The sequence below is a fragment of the Pseudophryne corroboree genome, chromosome 7 (genome assembly GCF_028390025.1).
Source record: "Pseudophryne corroboree isolate aPseCor3 chromosome 7, aPseCor3.hap2, whole genome shotgun sequence".
NCBI lineage: Eukaryota > Metazoa > Chordata > Amphibia > Anura > Myobatrachidae > Pseudophryne > Pseudophryne corroboree.
The window spans coordinates 25523834-25547458 of NC_086450.1; the positions used below are offsets into that span (position 1 = coordinate 25523834).

The following is a 23625-nucleotide window of genomic DNA, read 5'->3' on the forward strand; positions in this document are numbered from 1 at the left end:
GTGTGCACAATGTTCAAATAGTCCACCTGAAGTCCAAGTTCAAGGCTCCACCACAAAAGTCTGTCAAATTTCCTCAAGGTAGGTTGCAGCCACCTAACAGGTGGGTAGTAAGTCACCACGGCGGGGGGCTGGTTACAAACAAGTGCCACCCACGGTGTCCCAACTGTGGCATACCCCACCTCCCACAATAGCAGTATACTGCTCAACCAGGCCACAGGGGGCTCCTGCCCATATGGCTCTTTCTGGCTTGGTACAGCTCCCAGTCCGTGCAGTGGCGCAATAGTTCGTAACACACAGTCCTGGTCAAGAATGTGCGCCATCAGCACTGGAGCGGGTACCCGAGCCTCCTTCAATGACTGGAATGCCAACTCGCAAGCGGGTGCAAAGTCCACTGACTTGGGAATGCCCTTCCTAGCCATCTCTGTCAAGGGGTTCACTACAGGACAAAAGTCAATGACAACATGTCCGTAGGGCCTTACAGGTTCTAAGGTCAGTACCGGTCTGGGTGATGTGGGTCGGGGACAGCCTCTGGTTGCCTCCACCCCCTCTGGCTTGGGCCTACCCCTGTCTCCTCCCACATGGTGCCCCAGGCACTGCACCTCCGTCATACCTATCTGGCAACTGTCTGCCCTAACTGTCAGACCTGCCCTCCAATCCTCCTCCGTCGACCTATGACTCGGGAAACCTACCCTGTCACCTAGGCCTACTCTTCCCTCCTCGTCCGCTACCTGTGCCACAGTGATGGCGGCCAGACCACCAGTCTCTGGATCCTGTGTGGCATCCACCACAGGGAGGCTGCGTGTCTTCCCCGATCTACTGTGCACAGGCAGGAGACCTGCTATGTCCACAGCAACTTGCTGCAAGGTTTCTCCTATGGGCAGAGGCCCAGAGACAACACAAACGCTGGAGTGCCCCGGCTGCCAACGCATGGCACCAGCCTTACATTTGGTCTGGGCGTCATCCGACATTCCAGACCAGGGTAAGCTCTGTGTCAGGCACTTCAGGGTACGGTCTGTCTCCGGGTTGCTGTCCAAAGGGGTTTCGCTGGCAACCGACACCGGTTGCGCAGGAACGTTCCCTGAGGGGACCAGTTGGACACATTCCCTATCTGGTCTATCCCCTCCCACTTTCCTGGCTACCCTGTACCTTAACCCTTCCCGCCAGGTCAAACTTCCCGCCCCAACCCTGTCAAGGCCGCTCCCAGAGTGGCGCCTCATGCCTTTCGGGGATGGGTCAGAGAGTTGAGCCTCCCTAAACTCCTGCCTGTGGCCCTCAATCTCTCCTAAATTGGGACGCTCTACAGGGGGATCTAGGTGGGGACTACTAGGGTCAGTCTGGTAGGGGTCAGTCATGGAAAAATCAGTGTGGTTTCTCATACTCACCGCCGGAGTTGGCAAACCACTTGGGTCAGGAGCAGCATTGGGCCCCCCACAGGATCACACGAGCTGGAACCGACATCCTCTGCGTTGCTAGGGGACGTAGGCATACCAGAGGCAAAAGGCATGCGGGGTCGATGTACTGATCTAGCCGCTGTGATCTTTTCCTCTGGGCTGGTTGATGCTGTGGTTGGCTGTGCTGGCAGTTGTCTAGCAGCTGTAGTCTTTTCCTCTGGGCTGGGCTGTGCTGGAGTAGCGGATGTCAACGGTGGGTTCGGAACTTGACTCCGGGGAATGGCGCCAACAAACATAGTGACGATCCCACCACCCAGATCATTTCCTAGGACCACATCAGTTGGGAGACCATCCATGACGGCAACTTCTCGCAACTCTGGTCCAGCTCCCCAGTCCAGGTAGACTCTTGCCATGGGAACCGCTTTTTCTGTTCCTTCTGCCAGGGTGACCGTGGCAGTGCGACCCTGCAATACTGCAGCAGGATCTATAAGGTGGGGGCTCACCACAGTGATTGAGGCCCCAGAGTCTCTTAGGCCTTCTCCCTGCAGGGGTCCCACGTGGACTGGCTGCAGGTGCCTCCACAGGTTGTGTAGGGGCTGTTTGGCCATGCAGGTGACTCTCTCCGCAGAGTGCACCTGTCTCTTGCCACACTCCATCGGACTGACTGGAGGGGGAACAGTCTCTGTAGGCTCATCTCCTCTCGTCAAACAAGCGAGCCGGGCTCCAGCACTCGGATTTGGGGCACGAGTCTGGGGTGCTTGGGATGCAGGACAGTTCATCCTCAGATGTCCGATTTTCCCACAGCCGTAGCACTTCTTCTCCAGTCGTGGCACCGATGATCTCTGATCAGTTGCAGGGACACTGCGGTGCGGTTGCTGGCCAAGAGCACCCGGGTTGGAAGATGCTTGTCTTTGGGGGTGATGAGCTGAAGAGGGGGGTCCCCTTGGTGGTACAGTCTGTTGGAGCTGGCTGCTGGCGGGGCGCTTCTGCCCCCGTGGCCGAATTGCCACATATTTGTCGGCTAATTGGGCAGCCATTTTTAAGCTGGGTGGCTCCCGATCTAGCACCCACTCCTTCACTTCTTGGGCGCATCTGCGGTAGAACTGCTCCCTGCAGATCAGGTCGATCAGTGCGTCCCATGTAGTGGCTTCCGAATCCTTCACCCACTTCACCACGTACTGCCGCAGCTGGGTGGCGAATTGCTCATGGGTGCTGCTAGGATTCTTAGGCAAGTCTCTGAATTTCTTCCTGTAAGACTCGGGAGTGATGAAGAATCGCTGGAGGAGGGCCTTCTCGACTTCGTCGTAGTTCCCACAGTCCTCCGTCGCCACTCCTCGATAGGCCTCCAAGGCCTCTCCATGCAGAGTGGGCACAAGGTGTCTCACCCACTCCGACTTGGGTAGATTGTGTAGTTTGCAAGTCCTTTCAAAAACTTGTAAATGTCCATCAATGTCCCCATCACTGTCTGCAAACTTGGCAAACTGTATACGTCCTGATCTGTGTACAACAGCTGACAACGGCTCCCGGGGTACCACGGCCTGTGGTGCCCGCTCATCACGCCACATCTGGATGATGATCAAGCGCTCTTGCTCCGTTGCCCTTTCCCCCAATTCCGCTAGCTGATCTGCTAGGGTATCCGGGTCGCCCCCCCTGGGACGTTGGGATCCTGGCCCTGCTAGGGATTGCTGGGAAACATTGCTGCTGTGAGAGAGGGCGGGGCTTGTGGTTCTCACCGGATCCTTACGAAGGTCCACTGTTGGGCCGTCCTCTGCGATGCTGACGCCGTCAGTGCTTTCCACCTCCGCCCGATGAGACTCCTGAGCGCCGCCTTCATGACGCTTCTGGACGCGTTGGAAGGGATATCCACACCCTTCCCCTGGCATACGATCTCCAGATCCTCCTTGGACATTCCGCTGAATTCCGCCATCTTGTGCGTCCTCCTGCGCTGCAGTTACTCCTCTCCTGAGTAACTCGGCTTCTCCAATCGGGTGATGAAAAGCCGCCTGGGATTATCCCACCACTATGCCACCAATTTCTGTGACAGGACGATACCGTACGGAAGCACTCGCAGCTTCCGCGTCCCGTTGACTGCACACAGAATGGAAGGTCAAGCCGCACGAGGCCTGACCACATAGGGGATTCCCGCTTACCGTCAGTAACCGCCTGTTACTGACTCCACCCACTGCGCTGTGGGCGGGTTCTCGCTGCCACCACCAAACTCCTAACCTGCCGTGGCGTTTGGAACCACGGTTCTGCTCTGTATGTGCCGACGCACTGCTTTACCACACCTGTGTGGTGTCGACGAATCCCCACTAGCCACTTGCTAGGCCTCTACCGGTAGCTGGCGGAAGGCGGAGCTTGGAGACGTCAGGTGCTTCCCTGGACAGCCGGAGGACGGGGCTAGGTTTGGCCTAACCCTGTTGGTCACAAGATGAAGCAGTCTTCTTGAGGCAAAGGTGTTTATTGCTCAAATAACCTTTAAAAAGGCTCCTCCCTATTGCTAGGGGCAACAGCATACAATTAAGATGTTTCAGCAGAAAAAGATGTTACAATACACTGGAGGCTCACAGGCATCCTCTTTTTATCTCAGTTCTACACACAGTACCACAGGGGGGTAAGCCCTCCCTGTCTTCTCCAACCAATCAGGTTATCGCAGAAAATATAAAGAAATACAAGTTACATTTCAAAAGTTAAGACTTAGATAAAGCACATTCCTGCTCCTCTTCATATATAACCAGACCAGTGGCTTTCCCAAACACAATCTGATTACCATGTTCCTGTCTCTTTCACACATGTAAATATAACTTGCATTTCAATTGCATTCACCCTCTCACACATAGACAACGTTCTTATATTGTGAATGAAACATAATCTGCATCACACATAATGCAGCCTAAGAAATGTTACATCAAACTGTTGTTACACAAAACCCACTAGTTTGCATTTGTGAAACACAATCTGATTAACATGTTCCTGTCTCCTCTAACATCTCCATGCAAACCCAGTTCACACAATATTCAGAGAAGACAGCAACAAATCCTTTCACCTGCATGTGTCTATAAAGTTACACAGGGACACATCTCAATCTCAAAGAAATGGCTTGTCCATACACCCCTTTCCAGGTGCCAGGGTCATCAGCATCTCAATCCCTAGGTGAGAAGCTTCCAAGCCATTTGTCCACAAACGTAAATGCATTTTAAAACCAACACAGCTTACACATTCCTTCTAAGTGCTGGCATTTGCTGCAATGTAAATGTGCAGTCTTACAACTGTGCCTATTGCCTTAAATGTAACATTGGTGAAAACACAGTATTAAACATAAATACCCGGTGCCTAGCACCCACAATACATTTAAAGATGGTGCTTAGCACCAGTGCACAGTTTTAAAGTGGCGCCAAGCGCCCATTGTCCCTTAATATGGCGCCGGGCACGAGGATTAACACCTTCAGTGCCGCAGCCGCCATTACACGTGTGGCTGGTTGGTCTCTCCGGCCACAGAGACATTTTATAAAGGGTTATTATGAGGTGACATTGTACTGAGATGCTGTGTTAGGGGTGTGACAAGGTAACACTGTACTGAGACGCTGTATAAAGGGTATTATGAGGTGACATTGTACCGAGATGCTGTATAAAGGGTGTGATGAGGTGACACTGTACTGAGACGCTCTATAAAAGGTGTGATGAGGTGACACTGTACTGAGACGTTGTATAAAGGAAATTATGAGGTGACATTGTACTGAGATGCTGTTTTAGGGGTGTGACGAGGTGACACTGTACTGAGACGCTCTATAATGGTTGTGATGAGGTGACACTGTACTGATACTCTCTATAAAGGGTGTGATGAGGTGACACTGTACTGATACTCTCTATAAAGGGTGTGATGAGGTGACACTGCACTGAGATGCTGTATACGGGGTGTGACGAGGTGGCACTACTGAGATGCTGTATAAGGGGTGTGACAAGGTGACACTGTACTGAGACGCTGTATAAAGGGTATTATGAGGTGACATTGTACCGAGATGCTGTATAAGGGGTGTGATGAGGTGACACTGTACTGAGATGCTCTATAAAGGGTGTGATGAGGTGACACTGTACTGAGATGCTGTATAAAGGGTCTGATGAGGTGACACTGTACCGAGATGCTGTATAAAGGGTCTGATGAGGTGACACTGTACTGAGACGCTGTATAAGGGGTGTGATGAGGTGACACTGTACTGAGATGCTCTATAAAGGGTGTGATGAGGTGACACTGTACTGAGATGCTGTATAAAGGGTGTGATGAGGTGACACTGTACTGAGACGCTGTATAAAGGGTGTGATGAGGTGACACTGTACTGAGACGCTGTATAAAGGGTGTGATGAGGTGACACTGTACTGAGACGCTGTATAAAGGGTGTGATGAGGTGACACTGTACTGAGACGCTGTATAAAGGATGTGATGAGGTGACACTGTACTGAGACGCTATATAAAGGGTGTGATGAGGTATACGGCAGCATGCACCTTCTCCAGGTAACCTCTTTTCCCTTTGTAGCAAAGTGGATGCACAGTTTAGAGAAATAACACATGAGAATCGTCAGTCCTGACGCTCGGCACCTGGGGCCTGATTCAGATGTGGCTGCAAAGCAAGGAATCACGCAGTTTACAGATTATCAGAAATCTGCACATGAAGGACCCGTACTGCACATCTGCAGTATGGGCCCTGCGTCTGAGCACGCAGTGAGGCTGCACACGTCAGGTGTCTGACAGTCTGCAGCTGTTTGGGGGCACGGATGGCCTCCGTTTCCAAGGACAGGGTCTCAACCTTCAGATGGATATTTCCTAACTTCTTCATTGGACTGCGGTGGCCGGTCTGCATTACTTCAAGGTTACTCAGCCTGGATCACACATGAATGCAGAAGGTGTCTTCTTATGCCAGACACCTAGTGCTGCATTACCATATCTATGCATCGCTGCTGCTTCCAAGGAAGCAACATCGATACTTTCTCCAGCCACACCTGAATCAGGCCCCTTGGTTGGCTTTGAAACACCAATCATTTCCCTGCAACTAGGTGGCTCCTGTTTTTCTCCTGAGGAACGAGAGAGAAGGTTTAAGAATTACCTATGTCTGTATTGTGCATGACTGGACATTGGTCTAGCTAGTTCCGGTCTAGGTAGATTTGCCCATCTGCTTTCTCTCCATCAGTCACATCATTCCAAAAGTAGACCACCCAGTAGTTTTGGATCTTCCCTGGCTCTGCCAGCACCTTCCATTACACAGCTGGCATTCTGATCAGGTATCCTTCTTCCCAATTCCCATTATCTCTCGGTAAGGTAGAACTACTTCTACATCCTCAGTAAGCAAGAAGCAACAGAAGCTAGTGGCACTGCGCTAAGGACCTTTACCCCGATGGACAAGAATACCCACATGTTATCTGCTTCTCAGGCCACGTCTCCCGTCATTCAGGAAACTAACTTGGAATGATGTTCCTATGAAAATCTCCAGCAGGACCAGGCATCTTCCGAAAAACAGGAAGGAGGTTTCCATGACTGGATTGATTACAGGTTGAATCTTCCATATCCGGAATGCTTGGGACCAGAAGTATTTTGGATATTGGATTTTTCCAGATTTTGGAATATTTGCATAATGAGATATCATGGGGATGGAACCCAAGCCTAAACACAGAATGCATGAATGTTTTATATACACCTTATACACATAACCTGAAGGTCATTTTATACAATATTTTTAATACTTTTGAGCATTTAACAAAGTTTGTGTACATCGAATCATCAGAAAACAAAGGTGTCGCTATCTCAGTCTCAATTAAAAAAATAAGAATTTACTTACCGATAATTCTATTTCTCGTAGTCCGTAGTGGATGCTGGGGACTCCGTAAGGACCATGGGGAATAGCGGCTCCGCAGGAGACTGGGCACATCTAAAGAAAGCTTTAGGATTATCTGGTGTGCACTGGCTCCTCCCCCTATGACCCTCCTCCAAGCCTCAGTTAGGATACTGTGCCCGGACGAGCGTACACAATAAGGAAGGATTTTGAATCCCGGGTAAGACTCATACCAGCCACACCAATCACACCGTACAACTTGTGATCTGAACCCAGTTAACAGCATGATAACAGAGGAGCCTCTAGAAAAGATGGCTCACTACAGCAATAACCCGATTTTTTGGTAACAATAACTATGTACTAGTATTGCAGACAATCCGCACTTGGGATGGGCGCCCAGCATCCACTACGGACTACGAGAAATAGAATTATCGGTAAGTAAATTCTTATTTTCTCTAACGTCCTAAGTGGATGCTGGGGACTCCGTAAGGACCATGGGGATTATACCAAAGCTCCCAAACGGGCGGGAGAGTGCGGATGACTCTGCAGCACCAAATGAGAGAACTCCAGGTCCTCCTCAGCCAGGGTATCAATTTTGTAGAATTTTACAAACGTATTTGCTCCTGACCAAGTAGCTGCTCGGCAAAGTTGTAAAGCCGAGACCCCTCGGGCAGCCGCCCAAGATGAGCCCACCTTCCTTGTGGAGTGGGCATTTACAGATTTTTGGCTGTGGCAGGCCTGCCACAGAATGTGCAAGCTGAATTGTACTACAAATCCAACGAGCAATAGTCTGCTTAGAAGCAGGAGCACCCAGCTTGTTGGGTGCATACAGGATAAACAGCGAGTCAGATTTCCTGACTCCAGCCGTCCTGGAAACATATATCTTCAGGGCCCTGACAACGTCCAGCAACTTGGAGTCCTCCAAGTCCCTAGTAGCCGCAGGCACCACAATAGGTTGGTTCAGGTGAAACGCTGAAACCACCTTAGGGAGAAACTGAGGACGAGTCCTCAATTCCGCCCTGTCCGAATGGAAAATCAGATAAGGGCTTTTACAGGATAAAGCCACCAATTCTGACACGTGCCTGACCCAGGCCAGGGCCAACAGCATGACCACTTTCCATGTGAGATATTTTAACTCCACAGATTTAAGTGGTTCAAACCAATGTGACTTTTGGAACCCAAAAACTACATTGAGATCCCAAAGTGCCACTGGAGGCACAAAAGGAGGCTGTATATGCAGTACCCCTTTTACAAACGTCTGAACTTCAGGGACTGAAGCTAGTTCTTTTTGGAAGAAAATTGACAGGGCCGAAATTTGAACCTTAATGGACCCCAATTTCAGGCCCATAGACACTCCTGTTTGCAGGAAATGCAGGAATCGACCCAGTTGAATTTCCTCCGTCGGGCCTTACTGGCCTCGCACCACGCAACATATTTTCGCCAAATGCGGTGATAATGTTTTGCGGTTACATCCTTCCTGGCTTTGATCAGGATAGGGATGACTTCATCCGGAATGCCTTTTTTTCCTTCAGGATCCGGCGTTCAACCGCCATGCCGTCAAACGCAGCCGCGGTAAGTCTTGGAACAGACAGGGTCCTTGCTGGAGCAGGTCCCTTCTTAGAGGTAGAGGCCACGGATCCTCCGTGAGCATCTCTTGAAGTTCCGGTTACCAAGTCCTTCTTGGCCAATCCGGAGCCACGAATATAGTGCTTACTCCTCTCCATCTTATCAATCTCAGTACCTTGGGTATGAGAGGCAGAGGAGGGAACACATACACTGACTGGTACACCCACGGTGTTACCAGAGCGTCTACAGCTATTGCCTGAGGGTCCCGTGACCTGGCGCAATACCTGTCGAGTTTTTCCCAACGGTTTATAATCATGTTGAAGACTTCTGGGTGAAGTCCCCACTCTCCCGGGTGGAGGTCGTGCTGAGGAAGTCTGCTTCCCAGTTGTCCACTCCCGGAATGAATACTGCTGACAGTGCTATCACATGATTTTCCGCCCAGCGAAGAATCCTTGCAGCTTCTGCCATTGCCCTCCTGCTTCTTGTGCCACCCTGTCTGTTTACGTGGGTGACTGCCGTGATGTTGTCCGACTGGATCAACACCGGCTGACCTTGAAGCAGAGGTCTTGCTAAGCTTAGAGCATTGTAAATGGCCCTTAGCTTCAGGATATTTATGTGAAGTGATGTCTCCAGGCTTGACCATAAGCCCTGGATATTCCTTCCCTGTGTGACTGCTCCCCAGCCTCGCAGGCTGGCATCCGTGGTCACCAGGACCCAGTCCTGAATGCCGAATCTGCGGCCCTCTAGAAGATGAGCACTCTGCAACCACCACAGGAGGGACACCCTTGTCCTTGGTGACAGGGTTATCCGCTGATGCATCTGAAGATGCGACCCGGACCATTTGTCCAGCAGGTCCCACTGGAAAGTTCTTGCGTGGAATCTGCCGAATGGGATTGCTTCGTAGGAAGCCACCATTTTACCCAGAACCCTTGTGCATTGATGCACTGAGACTTGGCTCGGTTTTAGGAGGTTCCTGACTAGCTCGGATAACTCCCTGGCTTTCTCCTCTGGGAGAAACACCTTTTTCTGGACTGTGTCCAGGATCATCCCTAGGAACAGAAGACAAGTCGTCGGAACCAGCTGCGATTTTGGAATATTGAGAATCCAATCGTGCTGCCGCAACACTACCTGAGATAGTGCTACACCGACCTCCAACTGTTCCCTGGATCTTACCCTTATCAGGGAATCGTCCAAGTAAGGGATAACTAAAATTCCCTTCCTTCGAAGGAATATCATCATTTCGGCCATTACCTTGGTAAAGACCCGGGGTGCCGTGGACCATCCATACGGCAGCGTCTGAACTGATAGTGACAGTTCTGTACCATAAACCTGAGGTACCCTTGGTGAGAAGGGTAAATTTTGACATGAAGGTAAGCATCCTTGATGTCCCGAGACATCATGTAGTCCCCTTCTTCCAGGTTCGCAATCACTGCTCTGAGTGACTCAATCTTGAATTTGAACCTCTGTATGTAAGTGTTCAAAGATTTTAGATTTAGAATCGGTCTCACCGAGCCGTCCGGCTTCGGTACCACAACAGTGTGGAATAATACCCCGTTCCCTGTTGCAGGAGGGGTACCTTGATTATCACCTGCTGGGAATACAGCTTGTGAATGGCTTCCAAAACGGTCTCCCTGTCAGAAGGAGACATCGGTAAAGCCGACTTTAGGAAACGGCGAGGGGGAGACGTCTCGAATTCTAATTTGTACCCCTGAGATATCACCTGAAGGATCCAGGGGTCTACTTGCGAGTGAGCCCACTGCGCGCTGAAATTCATTGAGACGGGCCCCCCACCGTGCCTGATTCTGCTTGTAAAGCCCTAGCGTCATACTGAGGGCTTGGCAGAGGCGGGAGAGGGTTTCTGTTCCTGGGAACTGGCTGATTTCTGCAGCCTTTTTCCTCTCCCTCTGTCACGGGGCAGAAATGAGGAACCTTTTGCCCGCTTGTCCACGAAAAGACTGCGCCTGATAATACGGCGTCTTCTCATGTTGAGAGGCGACCTGGGGTACAAACGTGGATTTCCCAGCTGTTGCCGTGGCCACCAGGTCTGAAAGACCAACCCCAAATAACTCCTCCCCTTACTAAGGCAATACTTCCAAATGCCGTTTGGAATACGCATCACCTGACCACTGACGTGTCCATAACCCTCTACTGGTAGAAATGGACAATGCACTTAGACTTGATGCCAGTCGGCAAATATTCCGCTGTGCATCACGCATATATAGAAATGCATCTTTTAAATGCTCTATAGGCAAAAATATACTGTCCCTATCTAGGGTATCAATATTTTCAGTCAGGGAATCCGACCACGCCAACCCAGCACTGCACATCCAGGCTGAGGCGATTGCTGGTCGCAGTATAACACCAGTATGTGTGTAAATACATTTTAGGATACCCTCCTGCTTTCTATCAGCAGGATCCTTAAGGGCGGCCATCTCAGGAGAGGGTAGAGCCCTTACAAGCGTGTGAGCGCTTTATCCACCCTAGGGGGTGTTTCCCAACGCACCCTAACCTCTGGCGGGAAAGGATATAATGCCAATAACATTTTAGAAATTATCAGTTGTTATCGGGGGAAAACCACGCATCATCACACACCTCATTTAATTTCTCAGATTCAGGAAAACTACAGGTAGTTTTTCCTCACCGAACATAATACCCCTTTTTGGTGGTACTCGTATTATCAGAAATGTGTAAAACATTTTTCATTGCCTCAATCATGTAACGTGTGGCCCTACTGGAAGTCACATTTGTCTCTTCACCGTCGACACTGGAGTCAGTATCCGTGTCGGCGTCTATATCTGCCATCTGAGGTAACGGGCGCTTTAGAGCCCCTGGCGGCCTATGAGACGTCTGGACAGGCACAAGCTGAGTAGCCGGCTGTCTCATGTCAACCACTGTCTTTTATACAGAGCTGACACTGTCACGTAATTCCTTCCAACAGTTCATCCACTCAGGTGTCGACCCCCTAGGGGGTGACATCACTATTACAGGCAATCTGCTCCGTCTCCACATCATTTTTCTCCTCATACATGTCGACACAAACGTACCGACATACAGCACACACACAGGGAATGCTCTGATAGAGGACAGGACCCCACTAGCCCTTTGGGGAGACAGAGGGAGAGTTTGCCAGCACACACCAGAGCGCTATATATATACAGGGATAACCTTATATAAGTGTTTTTCCCCTTATAGCTGCTGTATCTTTAATACTGCGCGTAATTAGTGCCCCCCCTCTCTTTTTTAACCCTTTCTGTAGTGTAGTGACTGCAGGGGAGAGCCAGGGGAGCTTCCCTCCAACGGAGCTGTGAGGGAAAATGGCGCCAGTGTGCTGAGGAGATAGGCTCCGCCCCTTTTTCGCGGACTTTTCTCCTGCTTTTTTATGGATTCTGGCAGGGGTTAAAATTCATCCATATAGCCCTGGGGGCTATATGTGATGTATTTTCGCCAGCCAAGGTGTTTTTATTGCTGCTCAGGGCGCCCCCCCCCTAGCGCCCTGCACCCTCAGTGACCGAAGTGTGAAGTGTGCTGAGGAGCAATGGCGCACAGCTGCAGTGCTGTGCGCTACCTTGTTGAAGACAGGACGTCTTCTGCCGCCGATTTTCCGGACCTCTTCTGCCTTCTGGCTCTGTAAGGGGGCCGGCGGCGCGGCTCTGGGACCCATCCATGGCTGGGCCTGTGATCGTCCCTCTGGAGCTAATGTCCAGTAGCCTAAGAAGCCCAATCCACTCTGCACGCAGGTGAGTTCGCTTCTTCTCCCCTTAGTCCCTCGATGCAGTGAGCCTGTTGCCAGCAGGTCTCACTGAAAATAAAAAACCTAAACTAAAACTTTCACTAAGAAGCTCAGAAGAGCCCCTAGTGTGCACCCTTCTCGTTCGGGCACAAAGATCTAACTGAGGCTTGGAGGAGGGTCATAGGGGGAGGAGCCAGTGCACACCAGATAATCCTAAAGCTTTCTTTAGATGTGCCCAGTCTCCTGCGGAGCCGCTATTCCCCATGGTCCTTACGGAGTCCCCAGCATCCACTTAGGACGTTAGAGAAATTCTATATTTTGGAGTTTTGGATATGGGAGCCTCAACTTGTATCAAGGACTGAACGTCATCATGGTGAAGAACATATATTGACTACCTCTCCTTACCGAGACTTTGACCACATCCAAGGTTCTACGTTTGATCTTGTGTGGTCTTATTAATATAAGAGGGTGAAAGTCAAACATGATGGACATTAGGAACACTTGGTTATGCATTTTGGCCTGTGTAATGCCACAATAGTGTTCCAAAGATTCCACAATGAGATCTTTAGAAATGTGCGTCACCAATTTGTGATTGTCTATCTGGCAACAGTTTGATATTTCCTGAGATGTGCAGACCCAAAGGCAACTTGTTGAGATGTGACTTACAGGCCCTACACACTTAAAGATCTTAAAGATCTAACTGAACGATATGAACGTTCTCGTGCATTAATGAACGAGAACTTGTTGATATCGTTCAGTGTGTAGGCGCCAATAATGAATGATGTGCGGCCCCGCACTCGTTCATCGTTGGTGCCGGGTCGCTTATACACGCACAGTATGGACAATCTCGTCCATATTAGCATGCACTGCTATGGAGTCGGGTGATGGGGGTTTCTTCACTCCCCCCCGTCCCTATCAGCCATTGGGCACCTCTGCGGCACATCGCCGGGTGTGTAGGGCCCATTAGAGTCCATTGTTTATATTGTGTTAATGCTTATTTGTGCAAGACCAATACCTTTTCTGGGCAGCACTTTGTAAGCTCCAATGCTGTATTATCCCGATAGCGGAGATGACCCTAGGCTTGGGATGCCCCTAGGCCTTCCAGATGCCCTAGGCATTTGCTTATAATGCATATGCCTAGGTCCGACTGTAATTCCCAACATGATCCTTCCAGTGGGATCTTATTCTACAAACTCCAACCAGTGGAGAGGAAGAACAATGTCAGAGACAGGGAACTTCAGTGGTGGAGTGTTAGGTCTCCCTGACTCTCACTTCCTGTGTGCTGCTGCCTTTAGGGTCTGGTACTTTGTCACCCCAGCCTATTCCTTACCCTGACTCTCACTTCCTGTGTGCTGCTGCCTTTAGGGTCTGGTACTTTGTCACCCCAGCCTATTCCTTACCCTGACTCTCACTTCCTGTGTGCTGCTGCCTTTAGGGTTCTTTGTGACCCCAGCCTATTCCTTACCCTGGCTCTTTTGATTTTGGCCTTCAGTGATTTTCCAGCTTTGACTTTGGTTTGACTCATCAGACACCGCCTAGCCACTTTAAGAGGCAGGTCAGAGGTCAATGACTTGTGGACCTTTCCACAACGACGCCCAAACCCTTGCAGGTGCACAAACTAAACCTGGGGATCTGTTAGATTTACTAAACCTTCTAAAACTGAAAATGGTGGTGCAGTCAGGGTTAATAAATGTTTATAACAGCCATCAGTGTTATTATGGAAGGGTATTACGGAAGGGTTAACAAATCTATATAGTCTGACCATACTATACATTTAAACCGGGACACTCATGAATTACACAGGTTCTGTGGCTGGCTGACTTCAAGCCTGTACAGTATGTCACCTGGTTAAATTTGCCACAGAACCTGTGTAATCCATGAATGTCCCGGTTTAAAGGGATGGTATGGTCAGCCTAGATATTTATAACGGAAGGAGCAGTGTTGTTATGGAAGGGTTAATAAGTGTTTATAACAGCCAGCAGTGTCCTTATGGAAGGTTTAATAGATATTTAACAGAGTAGCAGTGTCCTTATGGAAGGGTTAATAGATATTTATAACAGATAGCAGTGTTGAAATATGGAAGGGTTAATAGAAGTTTATAACAGCCACACCCTCATCAATACGCTAATTAACCACAGCTGAAGCCATTTCCATATTAATCCCCCGCATTGTATAATCCAGATGTTACTGGAGCAGATGTTTAGAATCAAGACGCACAGACATCAAACAAAGCAACTAGGAGGGAGATAAAAGCCTGGAACACTGTGCAACCTCCTATCTACATCTGAGAAGCGGTGACTGGAGCCAGGACGGGGCTGACGTTCCCGGGAGTGCGGGTTCTGGGTCTGAGTACCGGCTCCCTGGCTGCGCTGTGTTCTGTGTGGGTGCAGTTTACAACCTATATTCCCTACCACATGGTCACACAGGGCCTCATTTTCTGTCAGCAGCCAGTGGCATGCCAGTATGCTTTTAGAGTGTGGGAGAAACCAGAGCACCCAAAGGAAACGCCCCACAAGCAGGGGACACATACAAACTCCACACATACAGAGCTATTAATGTTCACCACTGTGCTTGGGTATGTAATGAAATGTTCAGAAGCTCTAGATCAGAGGTTCTCAAACTTGGTCCTCGGGGGCACACACAGTGCATGTTTTGCAGGTAACCCAGCAGGTGCACAGGTGTATTAATTACTCACTGACACATTTTAAAAGGTCCACAGGTGGAGCTAATTATTTCACTTGCGATTCTGTGAGGAGACCTGCAAAACATGCCCTGTGTGGGGTCCTGAGGACCGAGTTTGAGAACCTCTGCTCTAGATGAATGTTCTGTGCTGCCCCGCTTCTGACCTTTATGTAGAATCTTATGCTTTATTCTGTGGTGTATTTTTGTGTTTTTATTCTCTGTATTAATATATCATCCATTCATTAGTATCAGGGCTGGTCTGAGCCGCCTGTTCACCAGTGTTTTCTTCCCCTCTGTCTGTATCAGTGACGCTGAGCGTCGCCGGCCGGAACGCGAGGACCAATCTCTGTAAATGGTGTAATTACTCGCAGCCCACCTGCAAAGGTGGTACCTGCTACACCAACTGCAGCCTGAGTTCCTACTGCGAGACCTCAGAGGAGATCTGCGTCACCATCTGGTAAGGATATTACACGGCTGTACCCCTATGTTACACCCCCTTATTCTCACATTCTTCTCCCCATTACAGGTAACTCTTCAGTATTATCCACATAGGGCCCATTTATCACCTCACATCTCAACAAAGCAACACAGACTCCTCACCCGCCTGCTAAGTAGGACTCTCCGTGCAGTGGTATGGGTAACCCACCGTCAGCGGATCGTGCCACCCGTGTCAGCAGTGGAAACCCTTGTGTGTACAGGGCAAAATGATAATAAATTCTGGGGCAGATTTAGCAATAAGTGATATTCTTATCAATTGTTGTGTATGATCAATTATGCTTCAGCCAATCAGCTCCTAACTGTCATGTTTTTTTTTAAATGACAGTTTGTAGCTGATTGGCTGGAGTATCAATTATCATACACAATGAGTGATTAGAAGAATATCAGCCGTTGATAAATTTGTTCCTCTGTCTGCTGAATAGTGCGGCGATGTGTCCAGTATGGTTCACTCTAGGGATGGGCACCCATGGACAGTGGGCCTAATTCTGAGTTGATCGCAGCAGCAAATTTGTTAGCAGTTGGGAAAAACCTTGGGGGCAATTCCAAGTTGATTGCAGCAGGAATTTTGTTAGCAGTTGGGCAAAACCATGTGCACTGCAGGGGAGGCAGATTTAACATGTGCAGAGAGAGTTAGATTTGGGTGTGGTGTGTTCAATCTGCAATCTAATTTGCAGTGTAAAAATAAAGCAGCCAGTATTTACCCTGCACAGAAACAAAATAACCCACCCAAATCTAACTCTTTCTGCACATGTTATATCTGCCTCCCCCGCAGTGCACTTGGTTTTGCCCAACTGCTAACAAAATTCCTGCTGCAATCAACTTGGAATTACCCCCCATGTGCAGTGCAGGTGGGGCAGATGTAACACGTGCAGAGAGAGTTAGATTTGGGTGGGTTATTTTGTTTCTGTGCAGGGTAAATACTGGCTGCTTTATTTTTACACTGCAATTTAGATTTCAGTTTGAATACACCCCACACAAATCTAACTCTCTCTGCACGTTACACCTGCCCCCATGCGGTGCACATAGGGGGTAATTCCAAGTTGATCGCAGCAGGAAATTTTTTAGCAGTTGGGCAAAACCATGTGCACTGCAGGGGAGGCAGATATAACATGTGCAGAGAGAGTTAGATTTGGCTGGGTTATTTTGTGTCTGTTCAGGGTAAATACTGGCTGCTTTATTTTTACACTGCAAATTAGATTGCAGATTAAACACACCACACCCAAATCTAACTCTCTCTGCACATGTTATATCTGCCTCCGCTGCAGTGCAAATGGTTTTGCCCAATTGCTAAAAAATGTCCTGCTGCGATCAACTTGGAATTACCCCCATGGTTTTGCCCAACTGCTAACAAATTTGCTGCTGCGATCAACTCAGAATTAGGCCCCATGTGCAGTGCAGGTGGGGCAGATGTAACATGTGCAGAGAGAGTTAGATTTGGGTGGGGTGTGTTCTATCTGAAATCAAAATTGCAGTGTAAAAATAAAGCATCCAGTATTTACCCTGCACAGAAACAATATATTCTCCACCCAAATCTAACTGTCTCTGCACATGGGGTGGTTTTCAGTTTGCCGGCTATTGGGATCCCGGCGCACAGTATACCGGCGCCGGAATCCCAACACCCGGCATACGACACCTTTTCTCCCTCTTGGGGGTCCACGACCCCCCTGGAGGGAGAATAGATAGTGTGGCGCGCGTAGCGCAGTGCGCCACCGTGCCCGCAAGTGGCTCATTTGCGCTCACCCAGCTGTCGGTATGCCAGCGGTCGGGATTCTGACGCTGGTATGCTGGCCGCCAGCACCCCTGCCCATGTTACATCTGCCCCACCTGCACTGCACATGGGGGGTAATTCAGACCTTATCGCTCGCTTGGGGTTTTTTGCAGTCCTGCGTTCGTATAGTCACCGCCCACCGGAGAGTGTATTTTAGCTGTGCAAGTGTGCGATCGCATGTGCAGCCGAGCTCTACAAAAAAGTTTTGTGCAGTTTCTGAGTTGCCCAGAACTTACTCAGCCGCTGCGATCACATCAGCCTGTCCGGGGCCGGAATTGACATCAGACATCCGCCCTGCAAACGCTTGGACACGCCTGCGTTTTTCCAGACACTCCCAGAAAACGGTCAGTTGACACCCACAAACGCCTTTTTCCTGTCAATCTCCTTGCGGTCGGCTGTGCGAATGGATTCTTCGTTAAACCCATCGCCCAGCAACGATCCGCTTTGTACCCGCGCGACGCACCTGCACATTGCAGTGCATATGCATGCGCAGCAAAAACCGCTAGCGAGTGATCAGGTCTGAATGACCCCCAGTAATAGGGAATAGTTTTACCATCCATGGGTGTTTGCAGATGGAGAACATTGACCGCGGAGGTCCAGTGTTGGATGGGTGGTAGATTGTATAGTTTAGTAATATTGGCTGCTATGGGGTCTGAGCTGGAGCAGGGCCTATCATGCAGTATAGCACCTCCTGGTGGCAGGGTCTGATATACCCCAGGGGGTTCAGTATGGTATGCCGGCGACCAGCATACCGGCGCCGGGAGCCTGACCGCCGGCTTACCGACAGTGTAGTGAGCGCAAATGAGCCCCTTGCGGGCTCGCTGCGCTCGCCACGCTATGGGCACGGTGGCGCGCTACGCTATTTTATTCTCCCTCCAGGGGGGCCGTGGACCCCTACGAGGGAGAATAAGTGTCGGTATGCCGGCTGTCGGGATTCCGGCGCCGGGATCCCGTCAGTCGGCATACTGAAGACCACCCACCCCAGGAAGCCCTGGCCTGGGGCTCATTATCTGGAGGTGTGTGGGGACAGACTCTGTACTGATGTGTACAGCAGACCCAATGTCACTGTGACGTGTGGAGATGCTCTCCTCACGTCCATCTTCCTGGCCCGTTGTAGAGCTGTCCCAATTTCTCCAAGGACCGCCACTGATGTAATGATTCCCCTTTTCCCAGTAATGTCTAAAAGCAGCCCAGCATTCCACTCATGGATTGCCTCCCTACTAGGGATGGACGATTGATTTGAAATCAATGGCGAGTTCCAATGTTTTGGAAAACCATCCCTTTGCTGTGCGTGCTCGGCCACAAATCCAGGTGTTGTGGCTTGTGCAGACCCAAACTATCAAAGGTTTTCCTTCCTCAAAAACCATCGACTATCAATGCATAACCCGTTGATATACAGGCATACTTCTTGTACTATGTATAGGGGTATACTCAATCAAGGTCGAAACTGCCGTCTTGTCGAAAAGACGGCTGTTTTTGACTTTTTCAGGTCGGAAGCGGTTCCGACCTATTCAGTCCCCAGCTTTTTTATTTGACAAGTCGGGGAATTCGACTTGTCGAATAGTACGTGAATCAGCGGTATAGCTGCCAATTTGCGTGCTTCTGAGGGAAACGGGGCCAAATTCGACAGGTTTTTGCCCCGTTTCCGACCATCTCAGTTCGACTTAAAAAAAAAAAAAGTTGAACGGAGATGAGGGACCTGAGAGGGGGGAGAGCCGCGGGCAGACGGGGGACAGCAGCGCTACAGCGATGCAGGAGGATGTGGCTTAGCTGCCGCTCACGGCAGCATCCACCCAGCTTAGGTCCCACTTGCTGGAGCCGGGTGGACGTTGCCGTGAGGTCTGACGGCTGTGCCACATCCTCCTGCAGTGCTGCTCTCCTCCGTCTGCCCGCGGCTCTCCCCCCTCTCTGGTCCGTCATCTCAATTCAACTTTTTTTAAAGTCGAATTGAAATGGGCACTGAATAGCCCTTGTCGGATCCATTCCGGCAAATGCATGTTGGAATGGATCCGACCTCAATTGAATATACCCCTAGTGTCACCAGGGCTATGGTTGGGAGAATAATCTCATACATCAGGGCCATATACTGCTACTGGGCCCAGTAGGGCACTAATTGCTGTAGAGCCCAGGTGGTCACATCAGATATAACTACGTAGCACATAGGTTCTCAAACTCGGTCCTCAGGACCCCACACAGTGCATGTTTTGCAGGTAACCCAGCAGGTGCACAGGTGTATTAATTACTCACTGACACATTTTGAAAGGGTCTACAGGTGGAACTAATTATTTCACTTGTGATTTTGTTAGGAGACCTGCAAAACATGCACTGTGTGGGGTCCTGAGGACCGAGTTTGAGAACCTGTGACGTAGCAGATTGTCAGAGACAGACCTGGACATGCACTAATCTCTCTGTGGTCTACAGGAAGCAGGACAATGACAGCGTCCAGGTGATCACCCTCTGCCACCACCCTCTGCTTCCCCTGGAGAACATCATGGTGCCGAGTTATAACAGCACAAGATGCGTCATGCAGCCAGTGCCCTCCCAGACTGGCCGGATGTATATTTGTGGTTGTGTGGATGATCAGGAGTGTAACGACAAGCTCATCTTCTACGACCACAATGGTAAGAAGTGCTGCCAGCCGGGCACCGCAAGGCACAGAGACATTTATACATATAATGATCTGGAAAGTCACACCTGCATGTGTTTCCCAGCTCCAGTCCACAGGGAGCCCTAACAGTGCATGTTTTCCATATCTCCTTGCTGCAGCAGCACAGGTGTACTCATTACTGACTGACACAGCTGAGGCTAATTATTCTACTTGGGATTCTGTGAGGAGATCTGGAAAACAGGCACCGTCGTGCAATCATGAGGACTGGCGTTGCAAACCACAGATTTAGGGGAAGATTAACTATACGCAGGGTTTACAAAGCTGACAGTGGAATGCGGGATAGTAATTAGTGTGTTTTAGGAATAATTACTATTGCTCTCTGAAATCGGATTGGCAGCTTTGTAAACCCGACAGATAATAAATCTGCTCGGCTCCAGTCCTCAAGTAACCCAAACAGGTCATGTTTTCTGGATGTCTTTAATCATGCAGTTACTTCATGTTGCTGGGTCAGTAATAAAGACAAGAGGTATATACAGTATACAGTGAATAAGACTAAGCCAATATAAGACTGGGACAGGTGACTGGTTCTCTGCAGCTGGGCGGAAACTACAAGTCCCAGCATGTCCTACTTGATTTGGGCAACAAACTTTTCTACATAGCTCATCTAGTCCATGCAAGATTTTGGCAAATTGTGGGTTTTCCACTTTTGGAGAACTTTGCTGCAGCGTCGTTCCGCTGTGACTTGTAGTTCCCCAGCAGCAGCTTTAGACTCCCAGTATATTCAAACAATAAAAATAAAAAAGTAGCACAAACACAGGTAAAAGAACAGAGGGAAATGGGCAGGTGACCATATTTCTGACAGTCCAAACCGGGATAATGATATTTTTAGTGCATTCACATAAAAACAAGATTAAAAAAAAATGTAAGACTTTTTTTTTCTTTTCTTTCTAACAATTTAATTGTTCCTCAAAACGCTACAAACATAAAATACTTCCCAGCACATCCACAGCCTGCAGAGCACAGAGACAGATCACATGGATATGCACGACGCTCTGCACGCTCTCCTGCTCCTCTGCAGTCACAGTCACTCTGACCCTCTGCTGTGTAAAGCGATGTACACAGGGGTATGGGACTCGGGGTCGACACACATTAGGTCGACAGTGACTAGGTCGACACAGCCATTAGGTCGACATGGAACAAAGTGGACATAAGTTTTTTAATGTTCTTTTTGGTGTCGTGTTCTTCATAAAGTGACGGGGAACCCCAATTAGTGCACCGCTTCGCTCGCCATGCTTCGGCCAAGATGCCTCGCTGCACCCGGCACAGGTTACCGTTCCTAATTGTAGTCCATATGGATGGTAAGTTATGAAAAACTTTAAGAATTAAAAAAAAAAACAACAACTTATGTCGACCTTTTTCACGTCAGCCTAATGGTTGTGTCGACCTACTCAATGTTGCCCAATAGGTATCGACCTAGAGTCCGGATACCGTACACACTAAACAATAATTGGACGGATTCACCAATCGGGTGCTCAGCCAGTTGTTTTATTGTATAAAGTGTATGACCGATTGTTTTGGCGTTTCACCGATAACCATCATGGACACAGGTATTTATCGGATTTGTTGGCCAAGACATGAAATCTCGGCCTCGATCTCCCAGTGTCGTGCACCGTGTGAGCATTCTCGATAATCTGGTCATGTTTCCCGTGTTTTTCCGTGACTACGGAATCCTCCTTGTGGCTGAAAATCTGTTGCTTTAAAATAAATAAATTTCTTAGTGTGTAGCTCAGATATTGGGGCATCTGATTTGCCAAAAAATTGCCCCGATTGTCAGGGCGACCAAAGAAAACACATAACGTGTGTACCCGCCATGCGGTCAAGATCCCGCCGGACGGGATCCCGACCGGCACAATCCCGACATATTCTCCCTCTGTGGGTGTCGACGACACCCATAGAGGGAGAATAAATTAGTGTGCCGAGCGTAACGAGGCACCATGCCCGCAAAGGGCTGCGTTGCGCCCGCCCCCTTCCCCCCCCCGTCGGGATTGTGCCGGTCGGGATCCCGGTGTCGGTATTCCGACTGCCGGGATCTCTTACTGATCCCGTGTAGCCAGCTTTAGTCTCTTTGGGTGCAGACCATGATTATTGTCTAAATAAATGAATGAGGACGGCCTCGGCCTAGCACCTGACCCTAGTATGTGGACCACTGGTTAAGAACCGCTGTTATAAACAATAAATACACATTTTATTCATCAACTGTCTCAAAGTTGTAAATATTTAAATAAAATAAGAAAAAAATAAATAAATCTGTGAAATTGTTGGAGAATGGTGCAAACTACAAACCGATGGGAAAGGTGGAACAATGCAAAATAAAACGTGTCTGGTGAAAACAGGACGTGTGGTCATCCTGGAGATGGCTGGGCAGGCTGAGCATCTTGGTGGCATCCCAAGGTGAGACTGTAAGCATTGTATCCCTGTAGTTCCCAAACTGGGTGCCGTGGGACACTTGCAGGGGTGCCCTGGGCTGGTGGGTCCAGGACCAATTCAAATTATTTACAGTCAATGCAATAGGCAAAACCAGTGCTGGTGTCTGCCAATCATAACATATGTGGACAACCAGAAGCGAATCCTGTCCCTCACCACATAACTGGACCTAGGGATGACATACGTATGAACACAACTTATTTATTGTAATGTGTTTTTCTAAATTTCTAACAAACTTGTGGCCTAGGGGTGCTGTAAAAAAAAATAAGAATTTACTTACCGATAATTCTATTTCTCAAAGTCCGTAGTGGATGCTGGGGACTCCGTCAGGACCATGGGGAATAGCGGCTCCGCAGGAGACAGGGCACAAAAATAAAGCTTTAGGATTAGGTGGTGTGTACTGGCTCCTCCCCCTATGACCCTCCTCCAAGCCTCAGTTAGGATACTGTGCCCGGACGAGCGTACACAATAAGGAAGGATATTGAATCCCGGGTAAGACTCATACCAGCCACACCAATCACACCGTATAACTTGTGATCTGAACCCAGTTAACAGTATGACAAACGTAGGAGCCTCTGAACAGACGGCTCACAACAATAACAACCCGAATTTGTTTGTAACAATAACTATGTACAAGTATTGCAGACAATCCGCACTTGGGATGGGCGCCCAGCATCCACTACGGACTACGAGAAATAGAATTATCGGTAAGTAAATTCTTATTTTCTCTAACGTCCTAAGTGGATGCTGGGGACTCCGTCAGGACCATGGGGATTATACCAAAGCTCCCAAACGGGCGGGAGAGTGCGGATGACTCTGCAGCACCGAATGAGAGAACTCAAGGTCCTCCTCAGCCAGGGTATCAAATTTGTAGAATTTTGCAAATGTGTTTGCCCCTGACCAAGTAGCAGCTCGGCAGAGTTGTAATGCCGAGACCCCCCGGGCAGCCGCCCAGGATGAGCCCACTTTCCTTGTGGAATGGGCCTTGACAGATTTAGGTTGTGGCAAGCCTGCCACAGAATGTGCAAGTTGAATTGTGCTACAAATCCAACGAGCAATCGTCTGCTTAGAAGCAG

At 49.3% G+C, this 23625-nt stretch overlaps 1 protein-coding gene across 2 annotated transcripts in view; it reads left to right on the top strand.

Moving 5' to 3' along the window:
* The window catches only part of LOC134944203 (TGF-beta receptor type-2-like), a 42972-nt gene that overhangs the window by 6668 nt on the left and 12679 nt on the right, over positions 1-23625 (top strand). Inside the window, exons 1-3 of one of the 2 annotated variants that reach the window (XM_063932784.1) lie at positions 15568-15648; positions 15718-15879; positions 19879-20078. In XM_063932784.1, coding sequence (XP_063788854.1) covers positions 19949-20078 — 130 coding nt within the window. In that variant the 5' untranslated portion in view covers positions 15568-15648; positions 15718-15879; positions 19879-19948. Of the gene's footprint in view, positions 1-15497; positions 15649-15717; positions 15880-19878; positions 20079-23625 lie in introns of those variants that run through there. The other variant, XM_063932783.1, reaches the window with a different exon arrangement.